The sequence below is a fragment of the Phoca vitulina genome, unplaced genomic scaffold (genome assembly GCF_004348235.1).
Source record: "Phoca vitulina isolate PV1807 unplaced genomic scaffold, GSC_HSeal_1.0 scaffold55, whole genome shotgun sequence".
In the NCBI taxonomy this organism is placed as follows: domain Eukaryota; kingdom Metazoa; phylum Chordata; class Mammalia; order Carnivora; family Phocidae; genus Phoca; species Phoca vitulina.
Window position 1 is genome coordinate 6214939 of NW_022589758.1, and position 20721 is coordinate 6235659.

At 37.0% G+C, this 20721-nt stretch overlaps 1 protein-coding gene across 15 annotated transcripts in view; it reads right to left on the reverse strand.

The window, feature by feature from the left end:
- Positions 1 to 20721, reverse strand: part of RPS6KA3 (ribosomal protein S6 kinase A3) — a 113692-nt gene that overhangs the window by 13720 nt on the left and 79251 nt on the right. For all 15 annotated transcript variants that reach the window (XM_032389689.1, XM_032389687.1, XM_032389686.1 and 12 more), the window contains 8 exons: positions 13740 to 13828; positions 13470 to 13534; positions 13291 to 13393; positions 11005 to 11129; positions 8238 to 8363; positions 5650 to 5739; positions 3529 to 3687; positions 1639 to 1800 (listed from right to left, as the gene is read on the reverse strand). In XM_032389689.1, the coding sequence (XP_032245580.1) occupies positions 1639 to 1800; positions 3529 to 3687; positions 5650 to 5739; positions 8238 to 8363; positions 11005 to 11129; positions 13291 to 13393; positions 13470 to 13534; positions 13740 to 13828 (919 nt within the window). The remainder of the gene's footprint in view (positions 1 to 1638; positions 1801 to 3528; positions 3688 to 5649; positions 5740 to 8237; positions 8364 to 11004; positions 11130 to 13290; positions 13394 to 13469; positions 13535 to 13739; positions 13829 to 20721) is intronic.

The window sequence follows — 20721 nt, forward strand, 5'->3', positions numbered from 1 at the left end:
AAAATAGGAAGGACTTAGTAGAGCTGGGATGTATGGGATAAGGGAAAAGGGGTCTAAAATATTCAGGAATCAGAATGGAAAGGGTTTGGTGACTGACCGGATGTAGAGAAATGATGGAGGAGGATTTCAGGAGGACTTCCAAGTTTTAACTTGAACGACTAAGTGGTGAATCTGAGACAAAGAGTTAAAAGGTCAAGTCTAAGGATAGTTTAATCACGGAAGATTTCCTGAAGAATATGAATTTAGAGGCTTTGAAGCAAAAAAGGTTTTGAAGCAAAAAACATTTGAAACAAAAAACATTAGGTTTTGAAGCAAAAAACATTCCAACATGCCAAGGCAAAACAGCTACCTGGCGATTTCCAGAAGCAGATTGCTTGTCTGAAGCAGGAAAGAGGAAAAATGAGATGGCTAGATGAAGTGACCATGCTTGGACACCAATATGTGTGAGAAGCTGTGGCTATATGGACAAACAAGCAAAAAGTCTGTCCCTCATTAGTTCTAGTCCCACCAGGAGAACAGGTGCAAGTAGTCTTTTTAAAAGTATTATTTTATACCTCAAAAGTAACAAAATTACAAAAAGTTTGGAAAATAGAGGGGGGAAATCCAGCTCTACAATCCAATTGTCCTAGCATTACCAACTGTTATCATTTTTTGGTGAAATATCTAACGGTAAAAGCATAGACTTTGCAGCCATATTACCTGGGCTCAAATCTCAATCTGACCTCAAATTACATAACCTCTCACTGTGCACCTGGTTTCCTGTAAAACTCAAAGAGTAAAAGGTCTCACTTCACATAGTTATAAGAGAAAAAATTATTATATGTAAACTCTATTTGTGAGGATGAAATCAGCTAATACATGTGACTGGCACAGAAGCTTGATATTAGGGTTAACTATTATTTATTACATAGTTCACAGTTACATTTTTTTTAACATAGTGATAATAAAAAGGCAAGAAATCTTGAAGGCAAAACAGTGGACTTTAGATTTGCTACAATGGGGAACCAAAATTTCTTAGGAAAAGAAGCAACTTAATCACAGCAGTGCTTGAAGACTTCAGTAAGTCGATGGCTCTTCTGTGGAAGGATCACAGAACCAGAGAGGGAGCAGGGTGCAGCCAGGCTGTGGCAGTCATTTGGGCTGTGGTGAAGGAAGCAGGGGCTAGGATGGCAGTTCTGTGAAAAGAAGAACCTCAAACCGGTTTCAGGAGATAACAGAGATGATACCTAGTTACGTAGCTAAAGACAAGAAGAGACCATGATGCTTTAGCCTCAGAAATACAGGAAGATGGTGACAAAACCAGGAAATTAGAAGGATATTAGGAAAGGATGAGAATAAACTAGTTTCCATTTAATTCCATGTGCTCATAGCACAAAAGTGTCAGTGATAGCAGACTACTACAGATGTGTGATTATGTAGAAAGACAGAAGGTAGAGCAACAAAAGGACTGTAGTGGACTAAGTAGTAGGGGGCTGAGGACAGGATGAATTACCATCAGAAGAAAAAGGGCTAACATTTTATTTTAATTATTTGTTCAGTAAGTCTTCAATGGAAAAACTATTAACTATTCTATATTAAACACAGCAAATGAATTTTTAAATATACTGAAATATTGGAAGCAAACAATTTCACAATTACCTCCGGTGCAACAAAATTTGCAGTATAACAAGGAGTCATGAGAAGACCATTTTCTGCTCTTAGCTGTTTGGCAAAGCCAAAATCACAAATTCGAATAGATTCTGGATTGCCAGATTCATCCACATAAAGAATGTTGCTAGGTTTCAAGTCTCTGTGAACCACCTAATTGAAATACAAATTGAAGAGGTACATTAACAATACATTTCAATTACGGAAAACTCTTTATTCACAAACTGTCAAGCAACGTACTTAACAAGACGATGAGTGTTGACCTTTAAATTATCTCATTTTAAAATGCTGATAATGTAAGTATAACTCTCTAACACAGAACTGGGGCAAGGAGAGAAGGAAGAAAAAATAGTATGTACATCCCTCCTCTTTGTCCAGTTGAGTAAGTGGGTTAAGGTAAAATGCAAATAGCAATAATATCTGTCTCTAGGTTATTCATTCATTCAACAAATATTTACTGAATGCCTATCATGTGTCAGGGTATTATATAAGGAGCTCTAGATACTATGCTCAACAAGACCCATAAGATCTTTGCCTTTCCATGCTAGGAGCTTACACAGTAGTGGGGGAGGCAGAGAATAAACAGGTGAGAGATGGGTCTCTATAGGAGGTAACATCTGATCCAAGACCTGAAGAACAGAATGAACAAACCAGAATAGTGGGGGATGGTCATTCTAAGTAGAGGGAACAGCATGTATGATGGATGTATACAATAAACATATGCCCACAGGCTCAATGGAATAGGCATGGGGTTCAGGAGTAAAAAAGGAAAAAAAAAAAAATCCAGACTTTAAGTATTGCCTATTTGATATCTAAGTGACAATGTCATACATACAAAAAGATATCGTTTCCTTTAGAGTTTTGTATTATTTTCCCCCTTTAGTTACCTACTTGAATAGTTCTCGTACATAAGCCTTCTGACATTCCTTATTAGACTTATATGTTTCTTCTACCATGAAATTCTGAGTCTAGAGTGTAATCAATCGTCTCAGTTTTAGTTCCTAACATTGAGAACATTACTTCTCCAGACCATCTGAATACTAATTACTGCTGAGGCAATAGGAAAAGAACAGAGAAGACTCAGATGACTGCAAAGTCATCAATTCTTCAGTGAATACAGAGTCCCACTAATTTTGAGCTAGTGTACTAGGCGAATCTTGACCAGCTAGAAGTCAAGATGCTCTAGGATGAAATTAACACATTGCACTTGTTAGCTTCTATGAGCAAAGACAAAATGAGAATAATGTATTGAAAATAAACCCCTTAAGAAGTAAGCTCTTAATTTCCTTTTATTTATTTATTTTTAAAAGATTTTATTTATTTATTTGACAGAGAGAGACACAGCGAGAGAGGGAACACAAGGAGGGGGAGTGGGAGAGGGAGAAGCAGGCTTCCTGCGGAGCAGGGAGCCTGATGTGGGGCTCGATCCCAGGACCCCGGGATCATGACCTGAGCTGAAGGCAGACGCTTAACGACTGAGCCACCCAGGCGCCCCTCTCTGGTTCTGCTTCTAAACTTGCAATGGACCCAGTTCTCAAGAGTACAGAGTGGCCTAGCAAAAAAGGTGATAGGTCTTCCAGGTCAGAAGACCTCACTTACTTTTTCTTGGGAAGCATAAGAATTTAATATAAACAAGTTAGGATTTCAAAGTATCACTTCAAGCTCGGTGGGAGAAGTTTACATAGAGGAAGAACAGCAGAATAAGCTAATAACAGTTATTTTCCATTAATGCATAAAGTAACTTCTACCTTTGTAATTTTAGTTTAAACATTAAGGAAAAAAAGGTAAAAAAAAAAAAAGTAAAGGTATGTGTGTGTATGTATACATATGTGTGTGTGCGTGTGTGTGTGTATGTATATATAAAATGTTAAAAAGACTTACCCCTTGTGCATGAAGATATTCAACAGTTTTGGTTATAGTAAACAGGACAGCACTGGCCTCTCTTTCAGAGAAAAATTTCTGTCTAAGAATTTTATCCAGCAATTCACCCCCTTTCATAAGTTCTGTCACTACATACACATATTTTCCATCATCATATACCTGTAAAATTAAACATCAAAATGTAAAAAATTATTTGAAGCTTTATATGTACTCAGAACAAAGTTTAGCATATTCAAGAGAAAATAAAAACTCATTTTATAGTCAAGGAAAATTTTACTTATCACAGCCAATAGAGAGTATAAAATCTGCAAACCATTTTATACATATAAGAATATTAAAATACAAATTGATTAGATTGAATGTCAGAAAAATAAACTGTAATTTCCTTCTATGAAACATAAGTCATGGCAATCAAAGTAACTATGGGCAGCGTATATCAAGGAGCACTGAACTTTTGCTCTCAGGGTTTGTTTCTCTTGATCTTTCTATCTACCAATGACAGCAGGGACTGGTATAAAGACACATGCCTGTAATTTTCCTGGAACTTCTACAATTGCAGAACTGTATTTACATACGCAGTACAATGAATTATCCTGGTTTTGATTAAACTGAAAGACAAGTTGTGGCAAGAATTAAGTAGGAAGATTAAGTAGCAAAAAGAAATTCCATCTAACCCCACAGAAGCATGCCAGTTTACTCCTAATGTAGAAATAGAAAGCTCATTGTAATTTTGGATTTGTACTCCAGGCAATCCCGAACTGAAATAACCCCTTTATTAAACTTCAGTTCCTTTTATTCCCCCTCACCACAGGGCTACTATACACTTTTTATTTAGTTCCATAAGAGGTACCATGTACTAGGGCCCCCAAAATGGAGAAAACAAGGTACCCGTCCTTGATGTTTTTATTCTAGTAGAGAGAAACAGACATAAAAACAAGAGTTAAAAAAATGTTGGAGATACTGTAATAAAAGTAGGGAAAATTTTAGAGACTTTGGAATTTGAAATGAAGGAAGGAGGAAAGATGTGAAAAACAGTGACAGCTTAGGGAGTTTATAAGGCAAGGATGAGAGAAAATATTTTCCATACCTCCTTTTTGATTTACTTAGTTGGATTCTTGGAGATTATATCAAGGAGTCACTTAAGTTACACAGCTTCACATTTAATGGCACTAAGCTAACATTCTCCTTCTAACAATGAGCAGGGATAAATTAATCTGAGGAAATTAGGAGTTTTGGTTATGAAGAAGGGAGAGTAAACTTTGGAATTCACGAAATCTCAGAGGTGAAAGGCGAAAGGCACCTTAGAAGTCCTGTGGCTTAGTTGGCCACAGGACATATCAGGTCTACAACCCAGATACAGTCTTTGAGGCTCTGTGAGCACCATCAGCAAGAGAAGATTTAATGCTGTCTGGGGAGTTCACACCCTTTGGCAACAGCTCTGTTATGATAAAAAAAACAGAGGTAGCAAGGAGAGGATACTTTACTTGTCTGGGGTGTGCGGTGATGCGCAGGACAGGCTTCCTGGAGGAAGTAATGTTTTAGCAAAGTTTTAGATGCACAGTAGTTAGCCAGGCAAAGAAGGGAAGTGGTAGTATTAATTGAGGAAACCATAAATTCAAAGATAGAATGGCATGAGAAAAGGAGGAAAGTTTAAAGATGAGCACATAGTGGAGCATGGTTGGAGCACGGGGTGGAGAGGAAGTGTGAAAACCAGTGCGGACAGAGGAAGGTAAGGACTGGAGGTGAGAGGGGGTAGGAAATGTAGGCTGAGGGGTAACGTGGTTCCATGCGAGTGTTTGCTCTCTCTGGCAGTACTATGGAACCATGAAGCATGAGACTAGTCAATCCCCAATACTAATTAGTACACACATGTTCCAACAAAGATATCAAAAGCAATAATGTCAGCTACACTTTTCTTCTTAAAGCAAAAGTATAAAAATTAACTATATCAACAGGTTTTTCTTTATAACTGAAATTATGCTATATATGTTGTCCTTAAGTCAATTTTTTAAAAACTTACTCTTATTAAGTTCTTTGTCTACCACATGATATTTGAAAACATTCCAAATGTGAGCTGGACAACTGATTCAAATGATCAGAGTTCAAGAATCTACTACTTACGTCCTTTAGAGTAATGATGTTTGGATGCTGTCCATAACGAAGAAGAATTTCAATTTCTTCTGTTGGGTCTCTCTTGCTTTTATCAATAATCTAAAAGGCAAATATTTATCATAAAATCTCATGAACTATTAAGGTCACAAACCTTAAGAATTTACAGCTACAGACTTTAGGTATTATCTTACATAAATACTGGACATATGAGCCATTTATCAACCAGTTTTATTCAAGTACCTGGCCAGACTGTCTAATCAAAATTTGAAAGCCAGTCTAAGTTTAGGACTTTCTAAACACTCAAAAGCCTCAAGAAAAGGTACCAAGAACATATCTTTCTTCCATCCTTGAATGTCTTAAAACCTTGGAAACTCAGTCAACTTCTAACCCCTATCAATACAGATAATTAAGAACAAGATGTATCTGTAATACCACCACTAACATCTGTTTATTGAATTAACTTTACTTCCTTTAATAAAAGTCTTCAATGGAATAACCAATTAGTTGTAAGCTACTTATAAAAAATTAATTCACAGCTAAGTAGAACAAGCTTATTTTTGAAGCTAGGCAGAAAGCTAAGCAGAAAACCACACCTAGAATTTTACTTGGCTAGAGTTAAGTTTAATTATTATAATAAAGCCCTTTAAAATACTAATGTAGCTTTCCAACCCTTTTATGTCAGCTGCTTCTTAAAAATACACCTCTTAATGTTTTAATCTGTTAAAGTAATATTATATTTTTAAAAGGACAAGTTTGGCTTTCATTTTGTCCAGAGGGTAGTCTGAAACAAATTTTGTGACCTTCATATTTTCAATTTTAAAAAACTTAGTAATTAATGTACACAATAAATATTCAAATGCTCCAGCAGTCAAGGAAAGAGCTTGCAACTCACAGTATGAGCCAAATCTGCTATCTGAAATGGATTTAGTTGTAAAACAGTTCTGTATGTGGAGAACAGGGAATACAAACATTAGGTGTACACTGTAATCAAATGCAAATGACAGTGTGGAATTAGGCAAATGGATGATTAAGATGAAAGGTGTATGGAATAGACATCCTAATTCAGGGGATATGATCTGGAAATAGTCTTTTGAAAACTAGAACACACTGGGAGGTATTATTCCCAGCAACATTCTCTTTGATCTGTTAATCTGAGCAGAGTTTACGTCACATTCATACTTGTGTTTGTAGATCTTAGATTTGTAGTAATTTCAGTAGAATGAAGTTGTGCTGGGATTGGTTTTATGAATCAAATTTAAGTCACAAGAATCCACAAATAGCTTGAAGATATTCTCAAGGTTTTGGTATACAGCTTCTGGTTTCTGTAATTCAAAGGGGGCCTCAGGGCACTTCTGCTTTTTTTCTGATGTGTTTATGGAGGGAAGATACACCCTTAAACTGCCCATCATGTACATTACTCACCTTCTCTCATGTAAGCAATCTGAAAATTCCTATGTACCCCAGATTTCACTATGAGCAATGAGTAGGAGAAGAGCAAATTAACATGCATTTCTATGGTTCATCCTACGTCCGACAGAAAGCCGGACACTGATGATTTTTAAAACAATTACATCTAAGTTTAGAATAGTAATTACAATTTTTTTGTGTATGTGTGTGTCTTCCCAGATATTTGCTATGCATATATAAAACACATTTATTTTTATTTTTACACAGTGAAATCATATTAGATGATAGACGGATGGATGTACTGAAATAATAATTAATGCCCCTCTCCTACTAACTAAACATGAGCTACCCACACTTATAGACCAGTTCTGAGGTCCAAAATAAGTTGAAAGCTTTAGATATTAAATCGCTTGTACTGGGAGAGTAGTGACTACCATCTCAAGAAATGAAAAGGCAGAGACTTGAATATAGTATTTTTTCACTTACAACTACAGGTTTGTAACTCAAACTTTATCATAGAGCCATGTGATTTGGTTTTTGGCTTAGAAAATTCTTATTGTCTTGACACCTGCTGAAATTAAAACAGCTAATGATAATAAACTTTATAACAGTAGTGGTTCACTTTTATTGGTTCATAGATCCTTTTATATGTAAAGGACAGTATGAACATTTTTGCCAGAAAAATGGAAACACATAAAATTTGGCATACAATCTTGAGGAATTCCCTGATATTTAGACCACAAAATGGGGGACTTTTTAGAGTAAAAGGATGTTACTAAAAATCAGGTCGGGTGTAAACTACTAATGCCTTGAGCAAACTGGAGGTACGCTACCTTGCCTTTAGTTTACAGGTGAATCCGTGGTTCCAGATTAAGATCCCTAAGGGTTGCTAGGCAAACATTTAAATTTACCTTTTTTAAAAAACAAAACAAAACAAAAGGCACATTTACCAAAGAAGAAGTGTTTAAGTTTAACTGGTACTGACACATGTGAATAATAACTGTTAGAGTTGCATTTTATATTTTATTTTAAATTTTTTAAGTAGGTTCCATGCTGGGCGTGGTGCTCAACGTGGGGTTTGAACTCATGACCCTGAGTTCAAGACCTGAGCTGAGATCAGGAGTCAGATGCTCAACTGACTGAGCCACTCAAGTGCCCCAGAGTTGTATTTTAAATCTAAAAATATTTACCTTCACTGCAAACTCCATGTTTGTAGCTTTATGTATGCATCTCTTGCAAACAGAGTAGGAGCCAACTCCAATATCTTCTTTTACTTCATATCCATCAGTAAACTGAATACTGTTTCTGTGCAACTGCTACAAACACAATTACAAATTGACAAAGAGTTTTGTAATGACTATGGTACAATTCATAATAGGGGAATATGTTACCCATTATGCATTGTTGATGTTAACAATAAATATAAATGAATATAAGCAAAAATAAAAATGAATCTTTACAGCATTTATTCTTCTACAACTATGTATTTTAGAGGTGTCTACCATAAAACGTAGAGCAAGAAATAGGCTTTTAATTTTTTTTAAGAAGTTTTTTTTTAAAAGATTTTATTAATTTATTTGACAGAGAGAGATAGCAAGAGATGGAACACAAGCAGGGGCAGGGGGAGAAGGAGAAGCAGGCTCTCTGCTGAGCAGGGAGCCTGATGTGGGGCTTGATCCCAGGACCCTGGGATCATGACCTGAGCTGAAGGCAGACGCTTAACGACTGAGCCACCCAGGCACCCCAAGAAATAGGCTTTTTAAAAAGCTTATGTTAAAAAGAAAAAATTGAGTATGTACAACAGAAAATGCAGAGTTACTTGATAAGGGGTTGAAAGCCCTGCCTGCGACTGAGCCCTATTCCACTCCCCAACTGGCGCTAGGCCTTTGAAGTACTTTTGCAAATAGGGAGAAGTTTGAAGCCTCTGATATAGAAGAAAAGATTTAGGAGGATTCAGAATTAGAATAACCGGATTCTTGTCTCAGATGCCCCTCTGGCAGACTGCAACCCTGAACATGTGTTTTCTCAGAGGGTAATGGTGAGGATTAAATAAAAATAACATATTTGAAGGTGATACCTATTATCATCATTGTGGACTATCAGTAGCCATGCCCTCCATTTCCACCCTCAAGTCAAAGTTTCAATACAACTTCTGCTAGAGAAGCTGTTAAAGGGTTAAGGACTAGTAACACGTGGTAGGATGATGGCTAGCATATTAGTAGTTCCATAAGCAGGGTGAGGGAAGTTGTGCTGTCCTTGGCTATATTGAAAGGAGACCCCCCCCCCCACCAATGCCTATGAACTGTGTATAGGTTAACATTTGAATTCTGTAGAATATATGTTTGTGATTTCTATGTTAGGTACAGAAGTTATAACTTAAAAACTTGCCATACATCACATGCTTGCTATAGTAAAATGAACAAACTACTTCAATCATGAACTTTATTTAAAAACCAGTGTTTAAATTGGTTTTCTAGAAAGTGGAAAGCAACTTAACTCAGGAAAAAACTTTAGAGCAAAAGCAACTTCATCATCAAGCAAATTCAAGCACTAATTAGTGCCCTAAAAACAATCAGTGCTTCAAAAGATATATCTATTCCCTCTATGATTTGGAAGATTTATTAAATTTACCTTTCCATGATGCTAGGATGGGATGAAATAAATCTAATGGTTTTTACTACTTGTGTTCCTCTAATAACATTTACTAGTTCAGTCTCCTGTTACAAACACACAGACATCTGGAAACCTGCTTCTGTTGTTTTTACCTTGTGCTCCAACTCTGATACACAGATGGGATAATGAGGTGGGGGACACCCTAAGATTGTACCTATAACCATTTCTTTTAAATAGCAATGGGGGCTCCAAAAGAACAAGGACACAAAACTTGGAAAACATAAGACTGAAGTTCACTTTTATTTCTTACACATTTCTACGGCAGAAGTTGGTGAACTATATAGCCTGTGGGCCAAATCTGTTTCATTACTAGCTTTTGTAAATAAAGTTTTATTGGCACACAGCCACGCTCATTTATTTAGCTATAGCCCATGGCTACTTTTGTGCTACAATGGCAGAGCTGAGTAGTTGTAATGGAGATCATATAGCCTACAAAGCCTCAAATATTTATTAACTGGCCCTTTACAGAATAAGTCTGCTGAGCCCTGTTCCAAGCCATCAGGGAACCAGGAGACCTCAGTTCATCATAACTGACCTGACAGAGGCAGCAGATGAAACAAATTAGGCCAGATAAACATTATGAGGCATAGGAGAGGGTATAGATAAGATGGTGATATGCATCTCAACTCTCTTAGAATTCCCCCCCCTTTTTTTTTAAAGATTTTATTTATTTATTTGAGAGAGAGCGCAGAGTGAGGGAGAACACAAGCAGGGGGAGGGGCAGAGGGAGAGGAAGAAGCAGACTCTCCACTGAATAGGCAGCCTGATGTGGGGCTCGATCCCAGGACCCCAGGATCATGACCTGAGCCGAAGGCAGAGGCTTAACCAACTCAGCCACCCAGGTGCCCCTCCCCTTTCAAGTCAGATAGGTATCCAGGACTCTGGTGCATGCGATCTTTTTTTTTTTTTTTTAAAGATTCATTATTTATTTATTTTAGAGAAAGAAAGAGCACGCATGGGCGTGTGCAAGCCGGGGCAGGTGGGAGGCAGAGGGAGAATCTCAAGCCGACTCCGCACTGAGTGCACAGCCCCACCAGCGGCCTGATCCCACGACCAGGAGATCATGACCTGAGCTGAAATCAAGAGTTGGATGCTTAACCAACTGAGCCACCCAGGCACCCTATCTTTTTAAAGGCATATGAAAGGAATTCCTAAGAGTAACATCAATGATATAAAATGTATTATTTTAAACTGCCCACTTAAAATCAGCAGTTAAATCTAATTATTCACACAGTAAACTATATTTTACATTTCAAATTTTAAATTATTTATACATTCACTCACCTGCACAATTGAATGCACACCAACTGTCTGCATAGCTTGGCTTTCATCATCCGAGGTGATAGCAACAAAACTAAACCCCCGAAAAAGCTGATGTGCATTAGCACTAGGTGGAATACCCGGTGAATCTGAAAAGAATAATACATTACTAAGAAGGCAATACTCTGAAAGATAATTAAGGGAAGAACTGTTGACAGTATGACCTTTCTCACTTATTCTGGAATTCCACTTCTTAGGCATCCAGGGCTTCTAGGATAACTCAGTGAAACACTCTATCAGCTTTGTCCTGATGGCTTATTGGCATCACAACTCTAACATCCTAGTTCCTCTGAGCCCAGAAAATAGCTAACTCATTGAAGAATATAATAAATCAATGAATTACTAGGCTAATGTTATTCTAAATTAGCACTGTCTCATAGAATTTCCTATAGTGATGGAAATTTTCTTTATCTGTGCTGTCCAATATGGTAGCCACTGGCCACATGCAGCTCCTGGGCATTTGAAATGTGGTTAGTGTGACTGAGAAGCAAAATTTTAAATTTTAATTAATTTAAATTGAAATAACCACACGTGACTACTGGCTACCATATTAAACAGTGCAACCCTACATGATAACCTAACAATGCTATGGCTCCTAGTGAGGGGGAGATACAAGGTTCACCTACAGATAATTTAGGAGAAAGGGATTTAGTCTGGTAGTCTCAATATATAATATCAGAATCTGGAAATCTAAACTACAAGTTAAAAATTACTACATTTATATATATAAGGAACAAAAGTAATCCTTTTTTTTTAAAGATTTTATTTATTTATTTGACAGAGAGACAGAGAGAGAGCACAAGTAGGCAGAGTGGCAGGCAGAGGGAGAGGGAGAAGCAGGCTCTCCGCTGAGCAGGGAGCCGGACATGGGGCTCAATCCCAGGACCCCAGGATCATGACCTGAGCCGAAGGCAGCCGCTTAACCAACTGAGCCACCCAGGCGCCCCAGGAACAAAAGTAATTTCTGAGACAATCATGGTATGCAGTCCTTAAAATATATTTTATGACATGACATGTATGGTTACTCAAATTATTTGTGTGGAATCTACTGGCATTAACAAAAATAGAAAAATACTTTAAAAAAATATAATTAATATTCACTACAAAAACAAACAATAAAAGCAGAACAAATGTGCTATTCATAAATATAAAGACACAATTAAGCATACTAATATTTATAATCATACTATAAAGGCTAAGGGCAAGCAAAAAGCAAACAGGCAAATATACTTAAATATCAACTCCACATAAAGTTCTTTTTTAATATCAGCTTGATATTCTCAGCAACAAAGATTGTTTAGTGCATTTTAAACCAATGTGACAGTATTATACTGAAGAACTCTGCTAAGAGAACCATACTGAAGAACTCTTCTAAGAGAACCAATCTGGGCAGAATACAATATATAACTGCTCTCTTTTGAGATTTTTCCTCTATCAGGCCAAATTGTAATGAGAAAGCAAAGTAAAACATTACCATATATCATCAATTCTATGCATACCACTGTTCATGTATTTGATAAAATTTTATTCATGTATTAATCAAAATTTCTAAGACTGTCTTATAAAAATAATAAATATCCACCAGTGTTTAACATAATTTATGAGGTTATTGACTGGAAAGCTTTATAATAAAGTGAAGTTTAAATGATGTACTCTATAGAAAATATATGCAAATATACTTTTTATTTCTTTGCTTGTCAATGATAAACCTGGGGTCTGGTACACCTAAATGAGAGAGTACGAGAGTGCAGAACACACCATTACATGCATACACACACTAATTTAATGAAATACAGATTACCATTTCAAAGATAATTTCTCTAATAATAGTCACTGTTTACGCAATTCTAGGATAAAGCATGACACAGGATATGAATCATTTTGAAATTATCACACCTCATATAAAGTTTATGTTTTGCATTCGAACTTGACAAGTACTTCCAGAATACTACCTAATATCAGAGTTTTAAAGAGTACTATCTATACTGAAGAGTATTTCATGTAAAAATAGCTACAGGTAAATAAATGCACAACCAAAGAATTTTTTCACATAAATAGTATCAAAGTTTAAGGCACAACCTAATTTGCTAAAAGATTTAACAAGGATCTTAACTGCTATAAAATGCTATAAAGGATTTATTAATTATCTAGTTATTGCAGCAGGGATATGGTATGACGGGGAGATATGAGGATAGCATTAAGAGTCATACATATATATGTTACATTTAGGTTTTTACATTTTCTCCTTACCTTTGGGAGTTTTTGCAGTAAACTCAGGATCAAAATAGAACGTATCTTCAGGCCTGCCAGTTGCAGGTTTAAAAGGTGGATGAATTTCTCTTCTGTACAGTTTCTGGTGGGAAAAAAGAGAGACTTAGACATGCATTAATTACAAAAAAAATTCAAACAAATTTTCATTTTATACTCACATTCCAGTCTATTGTTGAGAAAAATGAATGTCTTTTAATTTCCTCAACTCCATCTGGTCCTGCACCTATCAAAAATTAAATGGTTTAAAATTTTTGATTAAATGGTAATTTTATTTCAAGGAGGAATATATAATTTATTTAGTCTTTGCTTTTAATGTTTGTCCTACTATGTCATAATTCCACAACAAAAACAAATATCTACCTCCCCCCATCAAAAAACCCCAAAGACCAACAAACACACAAAAGAAACAAATTAATTACAAATTTTACCTAATCTGTTTGCAGGATTTCGTTTGAAAAGCATTCGTAAAAGACTCTGGGCTTCAGGACTCAAAAACTGTGGCATCCCAAGTTTGGCTCTAAATAATAAATCCACACAATAACATTTTATTTTTTGGAGGTATTTGTATTTTATTTTAAAATTTTTAATCATTTTTTATTTTGAGATAATTGTGGATTTATACTAAGTTGTAAGAAATAATACAGATAGATCCTGTGTACCTTTTACCCAGTTTTCCCCAATAGTCACATCTTAAAAAACTATAGTACACTATCACAACCAGAATACTGACATTGATACAATCCACTGATCTCCTTCAGATGTCTCCAGTTTTAACTGCACTCATTGTGTGTTTAAATTTAGTTCTATGCCATTTTACCATATGTATAGGTTCCTGTATCCACCACCACAGTAAAGATACTGAACAGTTCATTACCACCAGCATACCTCACGTTATCCCTTTATAACCATACCTGCCTCCTTCCCTCTCCAATTCCTAACCTCTGGCAATCACAAATCTATTCTACATTTCTATAATTTTGTCATTTTAAGAATGTTATGTAAGTATAATCATAAAGTGTGCAATCTTTTTTTACTCAGCATAAATTCCCTTGAGATTCATCCAAGTTGTTGATTAGTATTCCACGGTGTGGATGTACCAGTTTATCTATTTACCTGTTGAAGGGCATCTGGATTGTGTCCAATTTTGGGTTACTACAAATAAAGATGCTATGAACATTTGTGTATAGTTTTTTTGTGTGAACACTTAATAGAATTTTAGTCCATAATTTTTTTTAAAGATTCTATTTACTTATTTGACAGAGAGAGAGTGAGTGACAGACTACAAGCAGGGAGAGGGGTAGAGGGGTAGGGAGAAGCAGACTACCTGCTGAGCAGGGAGCCCGATGTGGGGCTCGATCCCAGGATCCCAGGATCAATACCTGAGCCGAAGACAGACACTTAACTGACTGAGCCACCCAGGCACCCCTAGTCCATAATCTTCTAACAAACTTTTCCGTTTTTATAAATTTTGCAACAAGCACTGTTGTGAGAGTAAGATCATCTGAGTTTTAGTTCTGGCACTGTTACTAAGAACTTTGTGACCTTTGGGAAAAGACAATTCCCTTCGGTCTGTTACCACTTCTTTATAAGCAAGGGGACTAACCGTCAGATCAATGGCTCCCAAACTGTAGCCTTGGAACCTTTTTTCAAAAGAAATTTAAGAAATCCACTATTTAAAACTGCTAAAAGAACATGTGCTACATATGCCTATGTTTTCCTCCCATTCCCTTTAATAGTCCTACAAGGAAGAGGAGCTGGTGGGAAAAGGGTCTGTGGAACATCTAAGAGTCTACAGCACACAGTCTGAAACCCACCAGCTTGAATGAGCTTGAAGGTCAGTTTCAGCTCTAATATATAATTTTATTCTTTTTTTCTAACTTATAAACTAAGGAACTAATGATCCTCTAAGTATGAAAATAGTAACAGAGCTGGAGAAATGGCTAGCAGAGAAATTTCTACTTCAGAAATAGATCCATTTATTATTCAGTGAGTTGTTACTGAGCTACTACGTGCCAGATATTCCTTAGTGCTGAGGATATAGAGATGAAGATAGCCCCCCACAGTTAGTGGGGAAGACAGAGATGGATAACCCAAGGATAACCCTAATATGTGAAGAGGCAAATTCAGAAGGACATATGGAAAGACTGCTAAGGGAACAGCAGGGGATCATCTAATTTAACATGAGAGACTGAAAGGCCTTAAATGCAGTTTAAAGGTTGAGAATTTATTCACTTGGCCAGTGTTCCCCCAACATTTTACTAAATAACTTTAAATTCTCTAGACACTCAGCAACAACAACAAAATACTTCATGATCTAATAAATTTGTGGAATGTATCTATTATACCCCCTGTTGGAGACACAGAATAAAATACACTGCATATAAAAGGCTGAGAAATCTAAAGTAATCAGTATTTTTCTAAACATTTGCTTCCAGTACCTCTTTTTCAGAGAATACCTATTCACATCTTGTAGAATTAGGATTCTGTTGAACAAATCTGGGAAAATACTGCCATATTAGGTAATAAGGATATAGCAGAGGTCTTTAAACAGTGGACTAACAAGACCAAATTTATTTTCAACAAGGTAACTCCAAAGGTAGTATAGATTGACCTGGAGTGGGAAGTGGTGGTAGTTGTAGGCATTCTACTTCGGAGCTTGACTCAGTAGTGTAGGTAGGAAACCACCATGGTCTAAGAACTGTAAGCAGTGCAATGTAAAGGAAAGCCTAGGACAATGAAATATTTCTGAGAGCAAATTTGGTCAATACCTGCATGTGCAAGAGAGGGGAAGAAATCAAGAATGATTTTTAGGTTTCTGGCTTGGGAAGCAGCGTGCTTAGAAATGAGGCTAATTGAAAATACAACAAGAAAAAAGAACAGCAAACAGATAAATTTAGTTTAAAAATGTTAAGTCATACATATCACTTTTTCAGAGAGCCATGCAGGTGAGTAAATGCAAATATAGGTCTGATGCCTGGTTAAGTTAAAGAAAGAGTGATTTGAGAGTAATTAAAATGCTGACAGTAGTTATAGGAAAGACTGAAGTTAGCCAGGAAAATGAGCACAGAAGGGAAGAAAAGCGTATCAGAGATGAAACCCTGGGGTACAAGAACATTTAAAGAGTGGTCAGAAAAAGAACAATTTGAGCATTAAAAATAATGAATGCAACTGTTTGAAAATGCTGAATCACACTGATTATTAAATCCCATAGATTCATTTTAGTAAAATAAGAAAAAGAAAAAACTAACATAAAACCCAACTCACTGGACACCATCCCCACTGGAGGTAATCAGGGCTCTGGCAATTGGAAATAATTAAGAATCAAATATTTATTCTGACTTTCTTGTTTGAGCCTTATTTCAAGGTAACTAAAGAGCCCTAGTTGATTAGAGAAAGTTCAGTGTTTTGGAAAATACCAGCTAATAAATAAAGAAGGAATAAAAGTAATAGAAAATCACGATTTTTGAATCCCTAATAAAATAACTGTTTCAAGTAATGATTACCAATGGTTGAAACCACTAGATGAAAGCCTGCCAGGGAACTTTGTAATAGAGGAATCAGCTGTAACTATAGAACTCATCACTTAAAGTGGGACAACCAGGTGTTCTAAGCCTTCTGATGTGATGCAATAGGGTGCAGCATGAGCTATGAAATAATCTTGCCCAAAAAAACTTAACCAGAAATGCAATAAAGGAACAAGTTAAACAATATTACAAGGAGAATAAAACAATTTCAACACTCCTAGGAAAAGACTAATTGTGTAACCATGTTAACAAGAGAGCCACAAGAACTGGCTTTAAACTCATTCAATTGATCAAAAACAACCTGCCTAGGTAAACAGTTTGTTTGTTTTTGTTTTTTTCCAAACCAACCAATCAGTAACTGCTCTTCATCTGTGAAAATCAGCCAAACAAGAGTGGACTAACTCCCAACAACCACACCTGAGTGCCAAGTGATCAACAACAGTCCCACCCAAGTAACCACTCTTAGAGATGATGTCAACCCACTTATGGCCCTGAAAATCTGCCAATTCTTAAACTCCACCCTTCCCCCAAACCCTATGTTAAGAAGAGTGGTCTATGCTGCTTAGACACTATTAGATCAGCATCACTCTCCCTTACTATAGTAAGCAATAGGATTGGCTTTATGCTTTTTGTTTCATATACTGAGAGGTTGTCTTTTTGACAAGATAAATTCTGAAAGTGGAATTCTATAAAACTGTCTTGGTTTCTTCTACAAGTAAATGGTAGGGAAAAACAAGGTAGAGTGTTCTGGAAAAACAGAAGCTTGAGAAATACAACCAAATGAAATGTTCAGATGTGATTTGGGACTATAAAGACACAGTTCTGGAGAAAATCTGAAAAGTCTGGTTAAGAATTGGTATTAGTGGATACCTTAGCAGTGTCTTGTTAGGTGTGGTTATGTAAGAAAACATCCATATTTTCTAGAGATGCAAACTGCAGTAGGTGAGAAATGGCATGTCTGGAATGCTTAAAATATTTCAGTGAAGAAAGAGATGAAGCAAATGTGACAAAATCTTGATGTCTGTTGAATCTGCATGACTGATATATGTGTTCACTGTATTAATTCTATTTTTGCGAATTACATTAGAAGTTTTTCGTAACTAAACAGAGAAAAGCAGGCAGAGAAGGAATGGTCAAGCAGGAGATCAAAAGAGGAACTGTTAGGGAGGCAGGAGAAGCAGATGCGAGTAGGAAGATCTAAATGGGAAGAAAGTGGCCAACAATGTCAAATACTCCCAGAAACACCTTTCTTAACTGTCTCCTCTAAAATGGCTTCTGCCCCTGCCCCTTCCCTCACACTTCAAGAATAATCTGGTTTATTATGCCTATTGCTCCTATTACTATCTGATATTATTATATTCATTTTTTAAAATATTAATTCCTGGGGCGCCTGGTGGCTCAGTCGTTAAGCGTCTGCCTTCAGCTCAGGTCATGATCCCAGGGTCCTGGGATCGAGCCCCGCATCGGGCTCCCTGCTCGGCAGGAAGCCTGCTTCTCCCTCTCCCGCTCTGCCTGCTTGTGTTCCCTCTCACTGTGTCTCTCTCTGTCATATAAATAAATAAAATCTTTAAAAAAAATAAAAAATAAAAAAAAAATATTAATTCCTTGTCTCCCCGACTAGAATGCAAGCTCTGTGAGACCGGAAAAGATCCTGTCCGTCTTGTTCACATTGCATCCTATGTAAATGTAGCAAGAACTCAATCATCTGTTGAATGAATTGTGTGAACAAATGGTGCGGAGAGTCACCTTTCTAACAACCTGCCACTGGTTTAAGCAACCAGATCACTGCTGACCATAATAAGAGGAGTTTCAGGAGAGTGGTGGGAATGAATGATCAACAGGCTGTGGAATAAAAGCAGCCAAGAAATGGTAACAGAAAGCACAGACTATTCTTTAAAGAGGCTTTGTGATGAAAGGATGCATAAAGTTGGGCAGAAAGTTGAAAGGAAGCCAGGTCAAAGAAAGGTTTTTTTTTTTTTTCCCGACACTAGAGTATATTTGTTAGCTGAAAGGAAGGGGCCAGGATCGATGGAGTAATGAAGGTTTAGGGAACATTAATTTATATAGCAAATATTTTTTTACCTTTTTTATTGTGGAGAATAACATAACGTGCAAAACAAACCAACCCTGCACAACCCCAACATCACCAAAGTATAATTCACTGATTTACCACAAAGTCATGTGGCCAAGAAATATAACACTGTAACCCCTCATTCAATGTAACCACTTTTCTTATTTTGCCTTGGCTGTTGCCATCTAAATATGGACCTTAAAAACTGTGCTTTAGTTTGTCTACTTTAAAACTTTATAAATAGAGGGGCGCCTGGGTGGCTCAGTTGGTTAAACGTCTGCCTTCGGCTCAGGTCATGATCCTGGGGCCCTGGGATCGAGCCCCGCATAGAGCCCTCCATTGGGCTCCCAGCTCTGCAGGGAGCCTGCTTCTCCCTCTCCTTGCTCATGCTCTCTCTTGCTCTCTCTTAAGTAAATAACTAAAATCTTTGGAAAGAAAAAACAAAAAAACTTTATAAATAGAATCATATAGTTACTTATTCTTTTGTATCTGTCTGCTCAGCATTCTTACGTGATTTACCCAAGTACCTGCATATAACTGTGGTTTGTTCATTGTCTTTGCTGTATGGCACACTGTACCCCTGGGCCAAAGGCCTCAGTCTCTTTTTGTATGGCTTTCGAGCTAAGAATGGTTTTTACATTTTTTTAAGGATTTTATTTGAGAGAGAGAGTGAGTACAAGTGGCAGAGAAGAACAAAGGGAGAGGGACAAGCAGACTGTGCTGAGGGCGGAGTCTGACATGGGGCTTGATCCCATGACCCTGAGATCATGACCTGAGCTGAAATCAAGAGCTGGAGGTTTAACTGACTGAGCCACCCAGGCGCCCAGGTTTTTACATTTTTAAAGTGTTGGAAACAAACAATAAACAATAAGAATATGTGACAGACACAGTGTGTATTGGCTTGCAAAGCCTAAAATATTTACAGATCGTTTGTCAACCCCTGCTGTATCTCATGTATGAATATATCATAATTTATGAATCCACTCTACTGCTAGTGATCCATTTTCCACTTTTTGGCTATTACAAATAATGCTGCTATGAACATCTTTGTTCTAGTTTCTTGATGTGCAAGTACCTTGATGCATGTAAACTGAGTGCATGCCTATGAATGGGATTACTGGATGAGGGTATACATATATTTGGCTTTAGAAGATAATGTCAAAAACTGCTTTCCAAAGTGGTTATAAGAGTATTTATATTCCTTCCAGCTATAGATAAAAGTTGCCACTGCTCCACATCCTGTCAGCACTTTATACTGTCAGTCTTTTTACTGGTAGCCATTCTGGTGGATATGCAGTTGTAGCTCATTGTACTTTCTGATTAGTGAGGGTGAGCAACTATTTATTGGCCATTAAATATCCTCTTTTGTGAAGTCCCTGCATCTCTTACCCATGTTTCTATTGGGCTGTCTTTTTCTTATTGATTGACTGGAGTTCTTGATATATTCTGGATACAAGCCCTTTGCTGGTTATATGTCTCAAATGTTTTCTTCTACTCTCTCAATGGAATCTTTTGATGAGGAGTTAATCAGTTTTAATGTAATAATAATTTATCAGTCTTTTCTTTTATGGCTAGTGCTTTTTGTAGCTGAAGACTATATTTCCACCCAAAGATCATGAAAATAACCTCCTATACTCTTTTTTTTTTTAATTTATTTGACAGAGAGAGAGAGACAGCCAGAGAGGAAACACAAGCAGGGGGAGTGGGAGAGGGAGAAGCAGGCTTCCCGCAGAGCAGGGAGCCCGATGCGGGGCTCGATCCCAGGACCCCGGGATCATGACCTGAGCCGAAGGCAGACGCTTAACGACTGAGCCA